General features: G+C 43.4%; 1 protein-coding gene across 1 annotated transcript in view; it reads right to left on the reverse strand.

Moving 5' to 3' along the window:
• The window catches only part of micall2a (mical-like 2a), a 91,142-nt gene that overhangs the window by 12,372 nt on the left and 58,140 nt on the right, over positions 1–20,630 (reverse strand). The window contains exons 7-8 of the mRNA XM_080206439.1: positions 13,260–13,359; positions 2,142–2,653 (exon numbers count right to left, since the gene is read on the reverse strand). Coding sequence (XP_080062565.1) covers positions 2,142–2,653; positions 13,260–13,359 — 612 coding nt within the window. The remainder of the gene's footprint in view (positions 1–2,141; positions 2,654–13,259; positions 13,360–20,630) is intronic.

Raw genomic sequence — 20,630 nt, forward strand, 5'->3', positions numbered from 1 at the left:
CTCAATCTCGCTGCTAACCACCCAGTCAATCTTTGTGTCATCTGCAAACTTACTAATCCTAGACCCCACAGTCATCTATGTCATTTATATAAATGACACATAATAGGGGACCAGCTCAGATCCCCGTGCTATGCAACCGGACATTGGCTTGTAGTCCCTAAAACAGGTTTCTGTTATCACCTGCTGTTTCCTGCAACTGAACCAACTTTGAATCAACCTCCTCAAATTACCTTGTATCCCATGTGCATTTGCCTGCTTTATTAAGACTCCAATGTGGGACCTTGTCATGCTTTGCTGAAATCCATATCAACTACTTCAACTGCACTATCCTCATCCACACACCTGGTCGTCTCCTTAAAAACTTCAATCAAATTTGTAAAGAATGACCTCCTTCTGACAAAGCCTTGCTGACTAACTCTGATCAAACCTTGCCTCTCCAATTGGAGATAGATTCTCCCCTTTGGAATTTTCTCCAATACCACTGATGTGAGACTCACTGATTTAACTCTGCAACCCTTCTTAAATAGTGGAACCATGTTAGCTGTTCTTCAGCTCTCTGGCACCTCACCTGTGACCAGAGAGGAATTAAGAATTTGGCTCAGAGCCCCTGCAATCTCCTCCCTTGCCTCCCATAGTGACCTGGGACACAATTCATCCAGACCTGGAGATTTGTCCACTTTTAAGTCAGCCAACACTTCCAATACTCCAGCAGTGATGTTCCAGAATTGAATTGATATATGAGATGAAGGACTTATTTTTGTGTTTAAGATCGGGACTATAACTGCCAAAGAGTGTAGTGGTGGCAGATTCAACCAATGCTTTCAAAACAGGATTGGAAAATTATATGAAGAGAAAAGAAGTGCAGGGCAGTGGGGAAAAGGCAGTGAAATGGAATTTGCAGAGATGTTCTCACGGTAAACCAGCACAGATATGAACGAATTGTCACTTTCTGTAATGTAACCATTCCACCATTCCATCAGCTCCAACCATCTTCCTTTGCTAGCTATGATTCCAACCAGTGAGAACGTTCATCCTGATACACATTCAGTTCAATTTTTCTAAGGGTCCTTAATGCCACATTTGGTCAAATGCTGCCTTGATGTCAAAGGAAGCAATCTCACCTCAAACTTAGCAAGGATATATAGAGATATTGGAGCCAAGGTGGGTGATACAGCAAAGGTACAGATCTAATTAATGCCAAAATGATAACTGATTAGCCAAATTGCCTCTCCCTATTCCTATTAATCCTGCAAGAATGGCGCAGTATGGGTTGACAAACTTTTAAAGTGTCATTCTTTCTTCCAAATCCCTCTTTGGCGTCACCCCCTCTCTATTTCTGTCATCTCATCTAGTCTTTCAATCTTCCAAGGTTTCTATATCCCCTCCAAGTATGGCTTTATGCATCTCCCTAATTTTAATTACCCACCATTGGCAGCCATGCCTTCAACCTCCTGGGCCCTAACACCTGGAATTGCATCCAGAAACCAGTCTGCTTTCTTTCTTCCTGCAAGCAACTCCTTACGTGCTTCCTCATTTGTTCCAGTACCTCCTCTTGTGGCTTGCTGTCAAATTTTATTTGACAACTGCACCTCTGAAATGCCTTGAGACATTTTACAGCATTGAAGTGCTCTGTAAATGCAATGTTATTGTTGCCTGATCCTTTTTCCTGGTTCTGAGGTTTCCTCAGTAATTGACTTGATCTTCATTCAACAAGGGTAACAATGCAAATGCAATCAGGTCCACTAATTTTTCCACTAATCCTGTGACATTGCATTGCTGTGAGTTAAATATGTAGCCTAATTATCATTGCTTAATTACAAAATAAACACTAGGCATACCCTGCAAAATCTGAACTGCATTCATTAAAAGAGGAATTCAAGTATGAAAATTAGATTTGTTAATAAATAGCTTCCCCAATGATTCTCTTATTGAAGATCAAAGGTGTAGGCATTTTGCTTTAAGAAATATTACCAAAATATGGCAATTTTCCTGTGCAGATTAGCTCCATTATCAAATTGACTTTCTGTTATAATTTGTACTCATTGCGTAATGAAATGTACCTTATCACTGTGAGAAAGCAGAGAGAATTAACTAAGGTGGGGTTGCTGGCAGCAGAATTCTTTTTGCAGGAATATACTGACCTGTCACAGTGTTTAACTTGCCTTGCACCCAGCTCTGCCTCCCTGGCAGCTCCTCAGTGATCCTGTCTAAAGCAGGCTGAGAGCTGCTCCCAGGAGCTTGAGGGCTCCTCTTCTCCTTCGCAGAGGGAGACACTTTGTCAGAGTTCTGGTCCGTTGGACTTGGAGACTGCAAGCCATTCTTGACTCCCGCCAGCAGTTCCGCACCTGGCTTGAGCATTTTCTTCTGCTGTGTGGAGTGGAAGGGTTTGGTCTCTGTACCGGATACCTCTTTTGCAGGGGAGGCAGGGGATGTGGAAGTTGTTGCGCTACCCGGATTTTGGAGAGAGAAAGTAACCTCCACATGCTTCCCACTGCCTGTGCTGGTGCTCCATTGGGTTGTACTTGAGGTCCAATTGCTGCCTCCAGCTATCTTGGGTGTAGGAGTGTTTGCTGTGTTGCCGGATACACCTGGTTTTGTAATGTCCACATTAATGAATGAACTGCGTACTGGTTTGACATCCGAGGATCCAAAACTGAAAACAGAAAGTATTCAATTTTAATTTGTTGTGTTCATACTAAATATCTCACATACATCGAGTGCACACTGCAGACATCATACTTCAAAGTGTAGCATTTAACTACAGGAATACTGGGGCAGGGGAAACCATTCAGCTCCTCAAACCAGCTTCACCATTCGATCAGACTATGGCTGACCTGCATCTTAACTTCATCCATCTTAAACTGGTTCCATAAACCTTAGTGGCCTTGTCTTAGAAAAATTCATCCTTCTCACTTTGAAATTTATCATATGACCCCTAACTTCAACAGCCTTCTGGGGAAGAGAGTTTCAGGTTTCCACTACCTGGATTCTACATAAGCTGAACAAAAGGAAAATCAGCTTGTGACACTGTGTTCTTCTGGCCTGGAGCCAGTCATTTACAAGCAACTACAGTAACCTTCAAAATGAGGTCAGAAATTTACCAGGTATTGACTATTTAGACCACTTTCTCACAGAAAGTCCAGGAGCGGTGAATCTTATTATAATGGAGCAGATATTGGTGTCCCAGGTGCGTAAATGCTTTGGGAAGCAGGCGTTGCCAGTTCTTGTTGGTGTCCTTCTGGAGCTTTCATCACATGACCTTCTGCTCAAACCATCCCACCCCAACACATCCACCATTGGTTCATCCCAAAGGCGCCATTGCCTTCCCACCCTATCAGACTCGGTCTTCCTCATTTGGATTAAATACCACTGTCAGTAAAATAGCTTCTTTCCCCAGTCACTAGTATTTCTATAATTAGTATTCTTTAAAAAAACTTATTCAGTTTCAAGGAGATTAAGCCTCAATTCATGGAGACTCTAGGTCAATCTTAAAAGGTTGGCAAGAAAGTTCAGAGACCTGGCTTAGCAAAATCTATTCGGACAAAAATATACGCTAAGAAGGTGGCCAAAGTTTCCCTTCTGATGTAACCAGTAATTTGAGCCATAGTTTGGACTGGAATTCAAACAGTGCATCAGTGTTCACTGCTCAAAGTGAAACTGTACTTTACATAGAATCATTTCATTTCAACATGAACAAGTTACCGAATAGCATTAAGTGAATGATTGCAGGTTAAATCACCAATTTAAAGAATTTGTTAGAAAATCTTTTAAAACTGGGGGGGAAAACAGAATCCAGCGGTTGAGAATTGGTTCTAGTATGTTTAAAGAAAAAGTTAACAAGTTATTTTAACATGGAAATTGTAGTTGACTGGGTTGGTGGAACTCAGATTTTGATATGCTGGTTAGCTGAGCAACACTGTGCTGTTTGTGACACTGCAGCCCATAGCAGGAAGCCGTGTCCACTCCCAACAAGCTGTGCCCAGAGAAAGCCTGTTTGAGAAGCCCATTATCTTTATCCTAAGCTACCCTGACAGATACAAGTGCCTGGTATGGTAACTATTGCTGGATTTTGCTTATGGTTTTAAAACCTATGGGATGTTATTTGGAGAGGTTTAGCTCTGAGGTTAGGAATATAGAGGGATGTAGCATTTGGTAAATTTAAAGATACTGTGTATAGAGATTAATGTAGTTAAGTGTTTTTTTTTAGTTGGCTGTCTTGTGTATTTTGTTGTTTAATAAACACTTATTTTGATTAAAATCATCACAAAAATGTCTGGGGAATGGTCTTCACATTTTTCCTCACATTATGCCAAATTGCAAAATACAGTTGAAAGCATGCATTTCAAGCTTCCCTCCTGGGATGTGGAATGCCCTAGTGTTTAACATCACCTGTGCTACTCAGCCATCCCTTCAGATATAGGAATCATACAGTTGCAGCAATCCATTTGGGTCCTGTCCAAATTGGTGAGAACACGTGGCTCCCTTTTGCCTGAATATTGAGGGCTGGAGCCTTACTCTAAAGATTGAATCCAGGTCAGTGCTGGCAATGCCAAAACAAAACTGACCCAGTTAGATTAATAGTGACTATCAATCAAGCAACCTTTACTCCCCATCCTTAATATGTTCATATGAATTGTTCAGCAAAATGCAACAATTAAGGTCTTGCTTTGTAACACATGATTATGTTTGCTTCCAATGGACTGTGAGTGACAGGCAGACGTTCTTGTGTTTCTTTTGAGCTGTGGAATTCTCCTCATTCTGTGGATTGTGGGTGGTCAGTAATTATATCAGTGAGCCAGAGCAACTTGTGAGTTCCAACTACTGAGTCAGTTACTTACAGAGTCAGGATGTACAGCCATCTCTCTGGACAGGCTCGTCAGTAAATCTTTCTATGTCCTTCACATGTACATGCTTTTTATGCATCAAGTTATGCATCCAGTCTGGAATGCACTGCCTGGATGGGTGGTAGAAGCTATTTCAATAGTAACCTTTAAAATGGAAATGAAGGGGGCAAGATTGCAAGGGAAAGGGCAGGGAAGTGGGACAAATTGGATTGCTCATTCAAAGAGCTATCACAGACATAAAGGGCTGAATGGCCTACTTCTATGCTATGTGATACAATATATGTATGTCTGGCAATAAAATAATTCTGGATACCTTCCCGATTTCAAGCTGGAAATTGTAACCGAGTGAGCAAGCTCCTTCAGTGGCTGGTATAATCTGACTGCTGTCAGGAGAACAGTGAGGCATCAACCTTTTCTAAGGACCAGACTCATTGGCTTAGTGTTAAAGTAAAGGGAAGATTAAAGCATTAAAAACCATAAATGCAGGAGATCAATCAGGTGCTTGGCTGTCAGGTATACTTTGCCAATGTTATAACAGAAAACTAATCCATCTACTGATTGAGATGATAGCTTCTCATGCATTCCCTAAAGGTTGGATTCAAATTGCACTCTTTGGGAACATATCTTCATCATAACATTTAACAAGGATTATACTGGATTGTCCCGGTGTCATCAACAGAAACCAATCCCCATCACCAACCACTCCAGCCCCGCTCCCCCCCCACCCCGGCTCCTCCAGCCCATGGTGACCCCCCCCCACTTCTCACTTTTCTTTTACAGGGTGCACAACGAAGAAATTCAAATATAAGAAACATGTTGATCAATTTCTTTTTATTGAAAGTATATTATAATCTTATGACAGATCTCTAAAGGGCATTCCACTCTTTGTGAGGTATACCATTTTACCAAGGGTTAAAGTGACATGCTCCCCCTCTGGTCTAGGAGAGAGGTGGAAGGTCAGGGGATGCAGCTACAGCAGCCTAATACTGGCCAACATCTGGGAAGTTTCCTAAAACTTGGCCAGGTTGTTACAGGCATCTGACGCTCGGTGCAGTCTGAAATGGGCATGCAATGCATGCACCAGCAGCGGGCAGAGTAGGGGGATCCTGATGTGAAACAGGGCGGGGTCCTCCGATCTCATCCTGGCCCGCTCCACTGCGAGAACTGAGAATGTGGCATTCCAGCCAAAACTCCATCGGTGGCACCGGAGAAGCCCAGCCATGAGCAAGGGCAGAGAACCTTGCAAATGCCATCTGCCATTTTGGGTTTAGCAGGCCCTGTTACTGCCCTCTCTTCATCAGAACCAGTTAAAGAAGGGTTCAGCGGCATGAGAGGGCTCATGCCCAAACTAACACTCTATATAGGGAACATGACGGGACTTCCAATGAGGTGTTTTGGTTTTATTTATGTACTGCACAGAGAGTGAAAGTGCTCTGGTGACTGATGTCGGAAGAACTTAGAAACATTTTGGGATTCATATTTGAGCGTTGCCTGACTTTTATCAGGAGGTCAGAAGACTCGGAAGGCCTATCAGGAGAAAGCCCACTTTCACTAATGGAGCTACGTTACAGCTCTTGGGTGCAACATTGCAGGGACACAGAGCATAGCAGCACTGAGGGAAAGCTGTGTACACAGCAAGGAGGAGGGGGGGCTCTCAGTACAAGGACCTACCCACCACAGGTATTCAAGAGGCCAGAAATAGCATCTGAAGTGGCCATGATTCACAAAGGAGACAGTTACTGAAGTGTGTCACCTCCAACACCCTCATGAATAGAGGCAGAGCAGACCAGGACACTGCTGCCATTGGCCACGAACACCACCATGGACCTTCATTTCTATGCCGGCAAATACTTCCAGGTGAGAGCAAGTGACATTGTTACCATGTTGCAGTTCATTATAAATCACCATGTCAAGAAGCTGACAGAGGCCCAGTCTGCTTGGATTCATGATCCTTTCACTTGGCAGAGAGAAACAAGAGGACTGAACACATGGCTTTGTCTGCTTAGTGGCATTTCCAATGATGCAGGGTGCCATTGATCCCTACAGTCCCCTCATGCCTAACAGGGAGATGTACTATATGTTACTGTACTGAGACAGTTTGACTAGGGGCACAGCTAGTTTTGGCTCACAACTCTTGAGTAGTATTGCCAGAATGTTGTCAGGGCCCGTTGTCTTTGCTGTATCCAGTGCCTCCAACCATTTCATGTGAAGTGAATCGAATTGGCTGAAGACTGATATCTGGATGCTGGGGACTCCAAAGAAGGCCAAGATGTATCATCTACTCACCACCGCTGACTGAAAATAGTTACAAATGCTTCTGCCTTATCTTTTGCACTGATGTGCTGGACTGTTGCACCATTGCAGTTGGGGATGTTTGTGGAGCCGCCTCCTCCAGTCAGTTGTTTAACTGTCCTCTAACATTCACAGCTGGGTGTAGCAGGATTGCAGAGCTTGGATCTGATCTGTTGGCAGTGGGATCGCTCATTTCTGTCTATCGCATGATGCTTCCGTTGTTTGGCATGTTCTGTGTTGTGGCCTAACCAGCTTGACACCTCAATTGTAGGTGTGCCTGCTGCTGCTCCTGCTGTGTCCTCCTGCACTCTTCATCGAACTTTGAATTGAATTCTTCCTTCCAGAGTAATTGCCCACCTCACCTTATAGACTGGCACCCACTAAGCCCAGACCGTCTCACATCGAAGACCATCATCTTTCGAGATGGAAGGCTGCCGTCAGTCTCACATTAACAATCTAATTCTGCCTCTGAGATCAGGCAGGTTCAGGCGTCTTTATTTTTATTAGATTTATTCAACATGAAAGACATTTACAACATCATTTGTGCCACATAATTACACTGTTACCAGTTTTTAGCTGCAGGAATTAAAGCCATCATTAAAGACATTAACGGCATTGTTATTATTCCGTTATACAGTAGTCTCTGTTAATTTCTGGATCTAATAAATGGTAAAGGAATGACTGTACAATATAACAGAATGATAACAATGTGGTTAATGCCTTTAATGATGACTTTAATTTCGGAAACTAATAAATGGTAAAGTTCAAATTGTCGCCCATGACACATATTAATCTATTGAGTTTCTAAAACTGGCCATAAAATGCCATCTTTAAATTTGTTTCTGAATATTAAATCCACAAAGCCTGATGATGCTGTCAACAGTGTGGAAGTCACCTGAAGCCAGTACAAAGTGGCTCCTAAAAGGGGATTCCCAAAGCTTAGAACTCAACAATTCTCTATGTTTGCCGTCACTTTCATGTTAACATCAAACCCAAAGTCACTTTTCACCAACACAATTATGAGAGGGAGAGTGAAATGAAGTGAAAAGAGGGGGGGAGGAATCATTCAGGTTTTTTGAAAATTCATTCATGGGATGTAGGGTTTGCTGGCTGTCCAGCATTTATTGTCCATCCCTAATTGCCCTTGAGAAGGTGGTGGTGAGCTGCCTTCTTGAATCATTGCAGTCCCTGGGGTGTACACACACCCACAGTGCTGTTAGAGAGGGAGCTCCAGGATTTTGATCTAGCGACAGTGAAGGAAAAGTGACATGGTATAAATAAATATACTTATATATTTATTTATTTATATATATACACATATATATATATATAATGAGATTTCAAAGGGAAATGATGAAACTCAAACCACTCAGGACAATCTAACCCCTGACGAACTGATTGGAGAGTGAGATTTAAAAATAAAGGCAGTCTTCCTAACACTATAGAGGAGATTTTAAAAACATTGCAAAAGGCAAGCTTATCAGCATTCAGGCCTGAGAGATTTCCTTCAGAATTAAATCAGAAATAAGTTCTTCACCAGTTGAATGTAATGGGAATTCTGCCTGGGTTGGCACGGTGGCACATTGGTTAGTACTATTACGTCACAGCAATAGGGACCTGGGTTCAATGCCGGCCTCGATGACTGTCTGTGTGGAGTTTGCACATTCTCCCTGTGTCTGCGTGGGTGCTGCAGTTTCCTCCCACAGTCCAAAGATGTGCAGGTTAAGTGGATTGGCCATGCTAAATTGCCCTGTATGTCCCAAGATGTGTAGGTTAGATGGATTAGCCAGGGGAAATGTGTGGGGTTATGGTGATAAGATGGGGAGTGGGTCTGGGTTAAAAAAAATTACTCTGTCAGAGAGTCGGTGCAGACTCGAAGGGCTGAATGGCCTCTTCTGCACGGTAGGGCTTCTATGATTCTATGAAACATTTCTGTAAAAACGTTTGAAGTTCTTCTGTGGGACAGTCCAGCCAAACAATATTGTCACACACAATAGTAACCCACATCGAGGTGAAAACTGATAGTGATGTAGGCTGGGGGTGAAATGTTGTGTTGGATTGTATGTGTTGGACTGACTTATAGAACATCCACCTGAGCTTCAGGTTTAGCATCTCAGCCAAAAGGTGACAGCTCCAACAGTGTAGCACTTTCTCAGTACTGCAGTGAAATGTCAACCTAAGGATTTGCTGAAACAGGCATCGAACCCACATGCTGCTGAATCCATGCACTTGGATGTATGACCACAAAGGGAAGATGGTGGCATAGTGCTAATCCGGAGGTTGAGCCAATGCTTTGGAGGATACGGGTTCAAATCCCACCACAGCAGTTGGAGAAATTAAATTTAATCAATAAATCTGGAATAGAAAGCTAGTCTCAGTAATGGTGACCATGACAACTATCATCAATTAGTGTAAAAACCCATCTGGTTCACTAACGTTCTTTAGGGAAGGAAATCTGCCATCCTTACCTGGCCTGGCCTGGCCTACATGTGACTCCAGACTCACAACAATGTGGTTAGCTCTTAACTGCTCTCTGAAAGGGCCCTACAAACCATTCAGTTCAAGGGCAACTAGGGTGTGCTTGTCAGCCTTTTGGCTAAGATCATGTACCTGATCAAGCCTAAGATAGGGTGCAATGACACATCTTGCTAGCTTGGATCTTGTTTGTCTCTCTTGTGGGGACCATGAATTGGATTCAGTGGGATTTTGAATTTGGTTTTTCGAGCAAACAAGGAGTGGATTTGGGTTTGCCCAGCCTATTCTGAGCACTGGCTTTGTAACATTAGGGATGGAATTTTAAAAAATTAAAAGTTAGGGATGAGTGAAAAATGCTGGCCTTGTCAGCAACACCCACTTCCCATGAAAGGTTAAAGAAAAGGAAAGCTTACAGGACAATGGTGGAAGAGCAAAATTGTGGAGCTATTTCAAAGAGCTGGCATAGGCATGATGGGCCAAATGGCCTTCTCCTCCTGTGATTCCATGATTCAGAAGTGAGATTACTACTGACTAAGAACAAGTTGACCAACAAGATTGGAGTTAGTGGGATACAGAGATAAAAAGTTCAATATAAAGTATTGGTTTTGATGATTCTGGCTGGGGTCCAGATCCCTGTCTGATTTAAGGGGTTACATACATACATGGGGTAATAAATTCCTTTCCCAAGCAGTAAAGAGAAAGAGGCTGGTTTCAAACTTCAAACATTTTGGTCAACTTAACATGGTCCAAAGATTGGGTTGTAACTTTTCTAGAACGCCCTGGTTGACAAGGCAAATCCAGTCCTTATTAGGGCACAGCATGAGTCCAGTGATCCAGCCCCAAGAGCCAGCTGCTATGATTGGAAAACGCCCTTACTCACCTACCTGCAATAACCCATTAGAACCATAGAAATGATACAGCACAGAAGGGGCTATTCAGCCCATCTTGTCCATGCCAACACAAAGACACCCTGGTGCCTTTTCTAACCTCATTTTCCTGCATTCTACTCTCATGATAAGAGGAACATTAAAAGCTGCATATCTCTCCCCACCATTATTTCCATTGAAATCAAGGGGGTGCAAGACTCACTATTTCCCATTGTACATTCTCACACAAAGTCCAGATTCACCCCAGAGTGGGCATGAGCAAACCAGAATGATCAACATTCAGATTTTATCAACAGCCCCCCATGCAACCCTTGGGCTATTCTCCACTGAGCCTGTGGTATCTGTGACCTGGCTGACCATCATCTTCAGCAATTCAATTGCACAACAAGGTTAAAGAAGAAAAAGGACTTGCTTTCCACAACAGTGTTAAATGTAACAAAACATCCCAAGGTGCTTTACAAGAACATTGTAAAGAAAATGTGAGTTCAATAAGGTGGTTATGTAGACAAATAACCAAGGGCTAGGTCCTTAAAGATAGAATCGTAGAATCCCTCCAGTGCAGAAGGAGGCCATTCGACCTGTCAAGTCTGCACCAATCACAATCTCACCCAGGCCCTATCCCCATAACCCCACATATTCACCCTGCTAGTTCCCTTGATGCTAAGTGGCAATTTAGCATGGCCAATCCACCTAACCAGCACGTCTTTCAGACTGTGGGAGGAAACCAGAGCACCCGGAGGAAGCCCACGCAGACTCAGGGAGAACGTGCAAACTCCAGATAGACAGTGACCCATGCCAGGAATCAAACCCGGGTCCCTAGAGTTGTGAGGCAGCAGTGCTAACCACTGTGCCACCCTTATTAGGTATTGCAGAACATCCTGAAGGCAGCGAGATACACAGAGGCTCAGTGAGAAATTTCCAGAGTTTCAGACTGAAGGCACAGGCACCATTGTTGGAATGAAATGGGAAATGCACATGAGGCCAAAGTTGGAGGAGTGCAGATATCTGACAGGGCTGGAGGTGGTTACAGGTAAAGAGGAAGGGATCTGCGAACAAAGGTGAAAATGTCAAAATAGAGACATTACTGGACCAATCAAACACTGGCAAACCTTATAACGGTAATTCTACTTCAGACCAAAGGGAGGCAGCAAGAACTTAGAAGGAGCAATTATAGTGTGACTGGATGGAACATTTGCTCCTGCACCAGAAACATTTGTCTTCATCATCTTCCCTCTTTAACAAGGAAAATTCATGTTGCTTTAACATAGCTTTGGTGAGCCTCTCATGTCTCACCCAGGCAGCCAGTCTTATGTGCAATCCAAGATGGTAAATGTCTGCAAACCATTCAATTGCAGAGACATTGCAGCCAAGCCTGGTGAGGAAACATTGAACCCTACCAGCACTAGCTTCTGTTCCTTTCTCCATCATGTCCTTTCTCATCTAGCTTCCACTTAAATATATCCATGTTATTTGTCTCATCTATTCCACGTGGTAGTGAATTCCACACTTCAACCTTCTCTGGGTGAGGAGGTTTCTCCTGAATTCCATAGTCAATTTATTTGGGACTATCTTACATTTCTTGGGTTTGCTCACAAATGGAAACTTTTTTTTATCAAACTCTTTCATTATCTTAAAGACTTTTATCCCAACCTTTCCTTTTTTAGAGAAAAAGCGCTCCTACAGTATAACAAGTTTGCATTAAATAGCACCTTTAGAATATAACCATCCCAAGGCACTTTATAGAGGTTTATAGACTTATGCAATATTATTTTTTGAAGCTAATCTTATTGTGAAGAAGAAGCTCTTCTCTTGGTTCGACAATATTGTTAATTAGTGCTTCCAGTGGACCCTTTAAAAGCTGATTGTCACAGAAACCCGACAGTGCAGAAGGAGGCCATTCAGCCCATCAAGTCTGCACTGACTCTCTGAAACAACACCTTATCTAGGACCTTCAACCCGCCCTATATCCATAAACCTGCACATTTACCATTGCTAATGCTGCTAACCTACACGTCTTGGGACACTAATTTAGCATGGCCAATCTGCACATTTTTGGAGTGTGGGAGGAAACTGGAGGACCCTGGAAACCTAAGCAGGCACAAGAAGAACGCACAAACTCCACAAAGTCACCTGAGGCCAGAATCAAACCTGGGTCCCTGGGTGCTATGAGCTGTGCTAACCATTGTGCCACCCTTATTTTGGCTTTGTTCCCAGGCACCTAAAATACTGACTGTAGTGTGTGGAAAACAAGCCAAGGCCTCTCCCAATCCAAGTTTGCAAAGAGATCTGAAGCAGATATGAGGCTGTTTATTTAAATGTGCAAAGCGCTCACCACCAATGCCTACTTCAGGCACACTGCTGGAAGCCTACGGGTCACGCCTGTAAACAATACAGTGGGCAGGTCACTTTCAGTGTAGAATGAGGACGTGTCTCACACAAACACGTGCGCGCACACACACACACACACACACACACACACACACACACACACACACACACACACACACACACACACACACACCATCTGTCATGTGGGAACTTTAAACACCTGTAAAACAGGCACAGTACAATCTGGTTTCTCAACCCGAGCCAAGCCTTGGAGATTTTTATAGTCTTCATTCTCACCACAGTTGTTTGAAAGGGTTTCCCATTTGGGCTGCACTCAAGACAGTGGTTGTGAAGTACATGGAGAACACCGCACCATAGTGCTGAGAGGACCCATGAGTCTCAGTTACCACTTGGGGCTGTGATGCACACTCACCTGTGATACTTCTGAACTGGTTTCAATTTCGACCTCCAGTCAGAAGGAGATTCATCCGCCTCTTGCCTGGTAATGACCTGCGGACTGTAGGAAAAATTCCCTGGAGGCAGAACAAGAAATAACTTGGTTTTAACCAATGGTCCACAGGGTTATCCACACACTCACTTTGCTTTGGAATCACTGCACTCAAAAATGTCTCAAACATTTCACCAAGATTTGCCCATCATACTGCCCTCCTAAAATATTTTTCAACATTCCACACAACAGCCAAAGTTGTTCCCCTCACAATTTGTTTTGGTCCAGTTTTTCATAGCCCATTTCTCAGATACCATATTGCAGAAACATAAACTTCCCCTTCACAGTGATGAAGCATTCAAAACACACAGATGACTCATCCTTAAATTGGAATTCTCTGCTTCCCGCCCCCTCACAGTTCCAACAGAACCATTCTTAGCTATTAATCACTCTTTGCAGAATTAGTATTGGCATCAATCCTGAGTTAGCCTGTAATCAGTTTCTGCACTGCTCTTTTATTCATTCTTGAATATGACTATGGTATGGTGGCACAGTGGTTAGCACTGCTGCCTCACAGCACCAAGGGACCTGGGTTCAATTCCTGGCTTGACAATTCTCCCAATGTCTGCGTTGTTTCCCTCCGGGTGCTCCAGTTTCCTCCCACAGTCTGAAGGACGTGCTGGTTAGATGCATTGACCTGAACAGGCACCAGAGTGTAGCAACTAACGGATTTTCACAGTAACTTCATTGCAAGCCTTACTCATGAGTAATAAATAAACTTTTTTTAAACTTTTGACTGGGAAGGTTAGCACTTAATTGCCCATTCCCAGTTGCCCTTGGTTTGATTTAGGTTTAAGCATTGACACAGTTGCGTACAAGGCATTATATCTCTCAAATGGCCATGAGATCAATAAATAAAAGGCACACTGGAACAGATAAGGTTGCAATCATCATTGAAAATTAAATATATATATATATGTATATATAAAACCATAAAAATGTTATCCAGTCAAAGTTCATAATAATAACAGCATATCAGCAAGATTCCACACAATGCTAATTCTGGCTTTATGCAGTCATTGGGTTTCATTTTCAGAATACACACATGAATTGCCTTGCTCACAGTCTGATTAAAATATCTTTACTGCTTGACACATTGTCATCTATATAATGTATTCAAGAGGCAGCTCGATATAGCATTTGAGGTGAATGGGATCAAAAGGAGAAAGCAGGATTAGACTATTGAATTGGACAATCAGCCATGATCGTAATGAACGGTGGAGCAGGCTTGAAGGACCTCTTAGAAAGGGAGGTCCACTGACGATGATGGGATAGCCAATACACACCCAAGTCAGGATGGTGAGTGCTTTGAGAAGGGATTTGGACGTGATAATTTCACCTTGGATTACGTTTATGATATAATTTCAAATCATGTTGGAATAACTTTTTCTCCTCCACTTTACGCTTTAAATAATGAAGTAAAGGCCGCCAACTCTTCCATCACTTTTCAAGAGAACAATCAAATCTTTCCTCAAATCTTCACAAGTGTGTTCAGCCTCATTGCGTTTTTTCTGCCAGAAAAGCTTGGATATTTCTTTTGAGCCTCAAGTGAGTCAAAGTCCGCGCTGGCCCCAGCCCTCCGCATTCTCAGAAAATGATTTCACTTCAAAATTACAATCTCAACCTTTTCACAATCTCAATGCCAGGATTCTTGGAACACAATCCAAAATCTGAAATCGGATCATAGTCTTCCAGTCACTCATTCCCAGACTAGTCTGTGCCAGTGGCCCTCTGTACCTGCACATACACGCATCAGATATACACTGCCACAATCTTGCTCCACGTAGATTTTCATTAATCTTCAAGCCAATCTTTAGAAAATTGTTCCTGTTGTTTGCTGCCAGAATATTTTCTGGCAGTGTCTTGTGAAATGCAAAACAACACATAAAAGTTGAAATAAAGCAAGTTCCTGTAGGTCTGACAGCAATTGTGGAGAGAGTGAGACAGAGTTAACTTTTCAAGTCCATATACGTTGACACTGTTTCTTTCTCTACAGAAGCTGCCTAACCTATGAGTTTTTCCAGCATTTTTGTATTTAATTCAGATTTCCACTCTTCCCAGTTTAATTTTGTTCATTTAATCAGAGGTATGTGACCTTATGTCCATCACAGACATCGTCTCAAACACCAGAATATGAGCATCTCCAACATTTGTACATATACTTCCTTTTTCCTCAATGTTCATACAACTTTCTCTCTCCCTGTTCTAGGACAGAGCAGCAGGAGCAGGCCATTCAGCCCCTCAAGCCCCTTCCACCAACCAATGTGATCATAGCTTCAAACCTGTATCTTAACTTTATCCACCGGCCCTGCCCCCTATTCTTTTATTCCCTTGCCTTGCAAAAAATCTCTCTCCCAGATTTAATATTAGTAAATGAGTTAGCGGGTATTACTTTGTGTGGGAGAGTTCTACACTTTTGCACAAATAAATGTTTTGTAACTTTTCTGCCTCTGATTTTAAGCCGACAGCTCTTTGTTCTAGTCTCCTTCTCCACTAGTGCAAGTCGTTCTTTATCTACCCTGTCAGTTCTATCAAAATCAGAAAGAAAACAAATTCCAGGAAACACAAATTTAAATTACATAAAGTTATCTTTATTCTTTCATGGGATATGGGCGTAGTTGGCAAGGTCAGCATTTGTTGCCCATCCCCAGTTGGCCTTGAACTGAGTGGCTTGCTGGGCCATTTCAGAGGGCAGTTAAGAGCTGTGGGTTGGGAGTCATGTGTAGGCCAGACCAGGTATGGATGACAGATTTCCTTCCAAAGTGAACTTTTGTTTTAAACAACTGTTTCACGTACAGATTTTTAATGAATTCAAATTCCACCACCTACCATGGTGGGATTTGAACCTGCATCCCCAGAGCATTATCCTGGATTACTAGTTCAGTGACAATGCCACTACACCACCACATAATGAGATCCTTGAAGGCCATGTGACATTTTGGTGAACTTGCACTCCTCTCAAAGCCCATTTCTCCTTTTTAAAATGTGGTGCCCAAAATTGTACATAATACACCTGACATAGTCTAACCAGTGTCTTGTAAATTTGTAGCAAAACCTCATCCCTTCATATTCTAATTATAAAAACTAGCCTCACATTTGTCATTATGACTATTTTTGTATCTAACACTGTATTTAGTGATCTGTGAACATTGGCCAATTCTGATCCTAGCTTTTCACCATTTAAATAATACTTGGATCTATCCTTATTTGGCCCATCGTTTGTATAATGAGTTCAACGAGACCCACGAGGTTGGACTCTTGGATCATGAGCTCCCTGATTGGATGGGCAACTATGACCTCAATCAAGAAGCTCATAGTCAATGAGCCCAACTTCATTGATTTTGTTCCAGCAAATAAGGATCCAGTTCCACTGGGGAGGAGTTAGAGAAGCAGCAGCAGCCCCAAGTTTCCAGAACCTCACCCAAATGACCATTCTCCACATCTAAGTGCCAGACAATTAATTGATGCCTAGAGCTCATCACAGCTCTTCCCATCTGGTCTTAATCCAGTTTTTCCACCTCCCAGTTCCCGCAAGCATCAGTGGATAAAGATTGGAATGGGAATCTTGGCCATTTATTCTCTCCCTAGTCTAGAAGCATCAAGGAACATGGTTATCCACCAAGGTGATACCAAGTAACCTGGCAGGCACCATAGTTTGAACATAGCACCTTCCTAGTCCATATAGCCTGATGAGTCCAATTGCATCCTAGAGTTAGGTGTCTCTCATTCAAAGAACAGTATTTAATGGAGGTGGTGAGGTCTCACCTGCTGCCTGAAGAGCCAATGATGGCCCACTGTCACTTTTTTCTGGAAAGGTCCACCCAAATTAGGTGGCAACCTGGGTAGAGCCAGGCCTTCCTTGGGTTAAGACAGCTGTGATTTGCCAGCTAATGGAAGGCTGGAAGCTCATCATTGATCAGCAGAGACACTGGGAAGGCTGCTAATGGTACTACACCCACCTAGGGCTGAGGACCACCATGGACACAGCCATCGGTGAATCATGGCCAAAGCAGGGGGCTGTCACAATGAAGAGGGAGTTGTGGGTTTGGCAGCAAGGGCAAGGGAAGTGACTCTCAAAGAGTCCCCCCTTTCCCAAGTCCCTCAGTCAAGCACCAAGTGCATTTGGATGACTGATTCCCCACACCCTCTCTGTCTCAGAAGCCTGCAAGCGAACTGACAAGGACTCCTTTTCCCAGGCCTCATATGCCCACCGCTGGGTGAACCGCAGCACTGCCAGGCCCTTACGTCCTCATTAATTGGCCACTGAAGAGCAACTAGTTACTTGGCAGCTGGTGTGGGTGAGTGTGGGAAGGAGAGGGAATCCATCCACGGGCCTTCCCTCTACAGGCTTAATAAGAGCAGTGGCAGGAAACCTGCCCCCCTCCAGCCAGCTTAAATGCCCCCTCTGCCACCAAACTCACCATGGAGGAGGGCATTAAACTCCAATTTAAGTGTCAGCTCTGGCTCAGTTGGTAGCTCTCTGCTCTGAGTGAGAAAGTTGTGGTTTCAAATCCCAAGGTGAGCACCAGCTCTAGGCTGAAGTACCGAGGGAATGCTACAGTGTCGTAGAGGCATTGCCTGCCCTTCATGTGGCTGTATGTGATCCCATAACAGGTCACTCAAAGAAGTGCGGGGGAGGCTTAGTCATTGTTTATTTCTTTATACTGGTAACATCACTAAAGTCAATTATCTGATCATTAGCGGGAGATGCCATGGTGTAGTGGTATTGCCAATACACGAGGAACCCAGGACAATGCCCTGGGGACCTGGATTCAAATCCCACTGCTGTAAGTAATAAAATCAATTCAGGTCTGCTAATGATCCTAAAAATATTTCTGGTTTCTCTTTCGGGAAGTTGTCCTTACATGTGACTCCAGATCCACAACAATGTTGACTCTTAAATGTCTAGCAAGTCTTTAGGGATGGGCAATGAATGCCCACATCCAATTAATTAAAAAAGCTACACTGCTGTTTGTGGGAGCTTGCGGTTTGCAAATTGTCCGCCACATTTCTTACATCATAACAGTGACTTCAAAAGTACTTCATGGGCTGCAGAGTAGACTGGAATGTTCGGAGGTTGTTTCAGGCAGGGCAGGAAGGCACAGCTTTCTCTAGTTCCCTATTTTGCAGTGATTTACAAAGTCCAGCAGTGTGTGGAATTACCTAGATTGGCAGCATTTTGTGTGTGTGTATACGTGTGTGTGTGTGTGTGTGTGTGTGTGTGTACGTGTGTGTACGTACGTGTGTACGTGTACAAACACACACATATCACCGCAGGAAAGAGCTAGTCACTGCAGGTAAATCTTTCAGATCCAAATCATTACAGTCAGGCACAGAGCAGGTATTACAAAATTACAAACTTTACTGGATCACAAAGAGGTTTCCAAACGACCAGACAACTATGGAAATCATTTAAAGAGCAGCCAAGTGTCATAAAATATGAGACAAACATCAGACATTCTATGGAATGATAAACTAAAACCGGGCCAATTCTCTGAATATTTAATATGGTGAGTATTTTAACTGCCCCCTCCCCACAGTCCCACTACATTTCACCCATATGTTTGTCTTTGCAGTGAACTCTTTCCTGTCGAATAGACTCCCCAACTGAGTGATCCTTGATTGTAAATTAAACATCTCCCCCATCTCCAGTAAAACTAATAATTCAAAGTATTCCAAGAAATCCTTTTGTTTTTTTATGGCCCTAAATTTTATATTCCAGGCTTGCTGACAGCAGTTTCCAGGATACAGGGACATTCTGGATGGTTGACAACCCTATCCTGTACACAGCCAACTTACATTCTGGTGATGGGAGAGGGGACGGATGGGGGGGGGACTTTTTTCTCAGCCATATTTGCCCTTCAATTGTGCCCATTGGTGGCTTTCCTTAAAAAAGATTGGGTGCACCTATCAAACCATATAATCAATGCCAGGTAGTAGAGTATGACCTCAGCCCCAGAGAGTCTCAGGCTCCTCCTTAGGCAATCTTACCAGGACAGACTTTCACTAAGACTCTCTGTTTCTTGACCACCCCCTAATCCTGCCTCTGCCCTTCCCCCCCTGCAGTGTTCCACAACCCCCTCAGTCATGCCTCTGTCTCCCCCTTACACACTTCTCTGTCCTCCTGTGCCAGTCTTGGTGTCGCTTATGCTACAGGCGTCTGATATCTCACAGCGACAATGAAAGTAGTTTCTCTTGACCTCCATGTTATAAAGTTTTGCAGCACAGACAGAAGCCCTCCAGCCCATCGTGTCTCCACCAGTTGCAGACAAACTGAAGCTCAGCAGGTATGTGCCGTTTATATATAGTTGTGAAAGGGACCATTCTAATCATCAACTGGTGGGACATTAATTTGGAGGGGCCATGTAATTCCAATGAGTTAGTCTTTCAATGAGTATTCATGAATGTAAATATGGTTCCTGACACAGAGCAGCAGGAACGTCGACCTGCAATCAAAGTCTGGAGAACAAAAATCCAAATTAATTTCCCACCAATGCCAAACTTTATCTGTCACGTCAAATTTAGTGTCCTTGCCCGTCATGATTCCCACTGATAGCAAGATCGGAAAATTCCACCAGAGGAGAAAACCTCATCAATCCCCATTTTGGAAAGGAGTTAAATCATTGGTTATGTTTACCGAGCATTTGCTTACAAATTTGGGACCTTGTTAGGCAAAAGGACGGGGGAGTAACACTGAAGAAGCATGTGCCAGTGAAGGGTTAACTGGTGACACTGGAGTGTTTGCTGAGACCTGAGTCATCCTTCTAGAGAAATGGTATCCGTTAGGCCCCAGGCCAAAGGCAGAGTCAAAGCTGTGGAGCTTGATTAGATAATCAGGCTGAACAAGGCCTAACATGCTTGGGAGGAACCTGTAGGAAGGTGTGTCCCAGCCCTGCCTCACCAAGACCAGCTCATCTTAAACCCAATGCACATGCAGCCTGGCAATCCACAATGTCTCATCACTCATTAGATCATCAGTAATACCCAACATCAGACTGAATCTGCCAATCACCCTCTCCGATAGCTTAGGCATCAAAGCATGGAGCAAAGATAAAGATGATATGATCATTAACCATAATGTAAACATTGTTTCATTCACAAGAGTTGCAAGTGGTTGAGAAGCCGGAGATGTAAAGTTGCCTTTATGTAGGAAGCCAGTTGGCCCATCAAGCTGTGCCTGTCATCTGAGAGAGCTATTGAGTAAGTCACACACCCCAGCCCCCTCCCAACTTCTATTTCCACATCGCCAGCACATTCCCTCCATCCTCTCTCCCTCCCTCCTCAATTCCATCTGAA

This window comes from Carcharhinus amblyrhynchos, chromosome 18 (genome assembly GCF_965287045.1).
Source record: "Carcharhinus amblyrhynchos chromosome 18, sCarAmb.v2.hapA, whole genome shotgun sequence".
In the NCBI taxonomy this organism is placed as follows: Eukaryota; Metazoa; Chordata; class Chondrichthyes; order Carcharhiniformes; family Carcharhinidae; genus Carcharhinus; species Carcharhinus amblyrhynchos.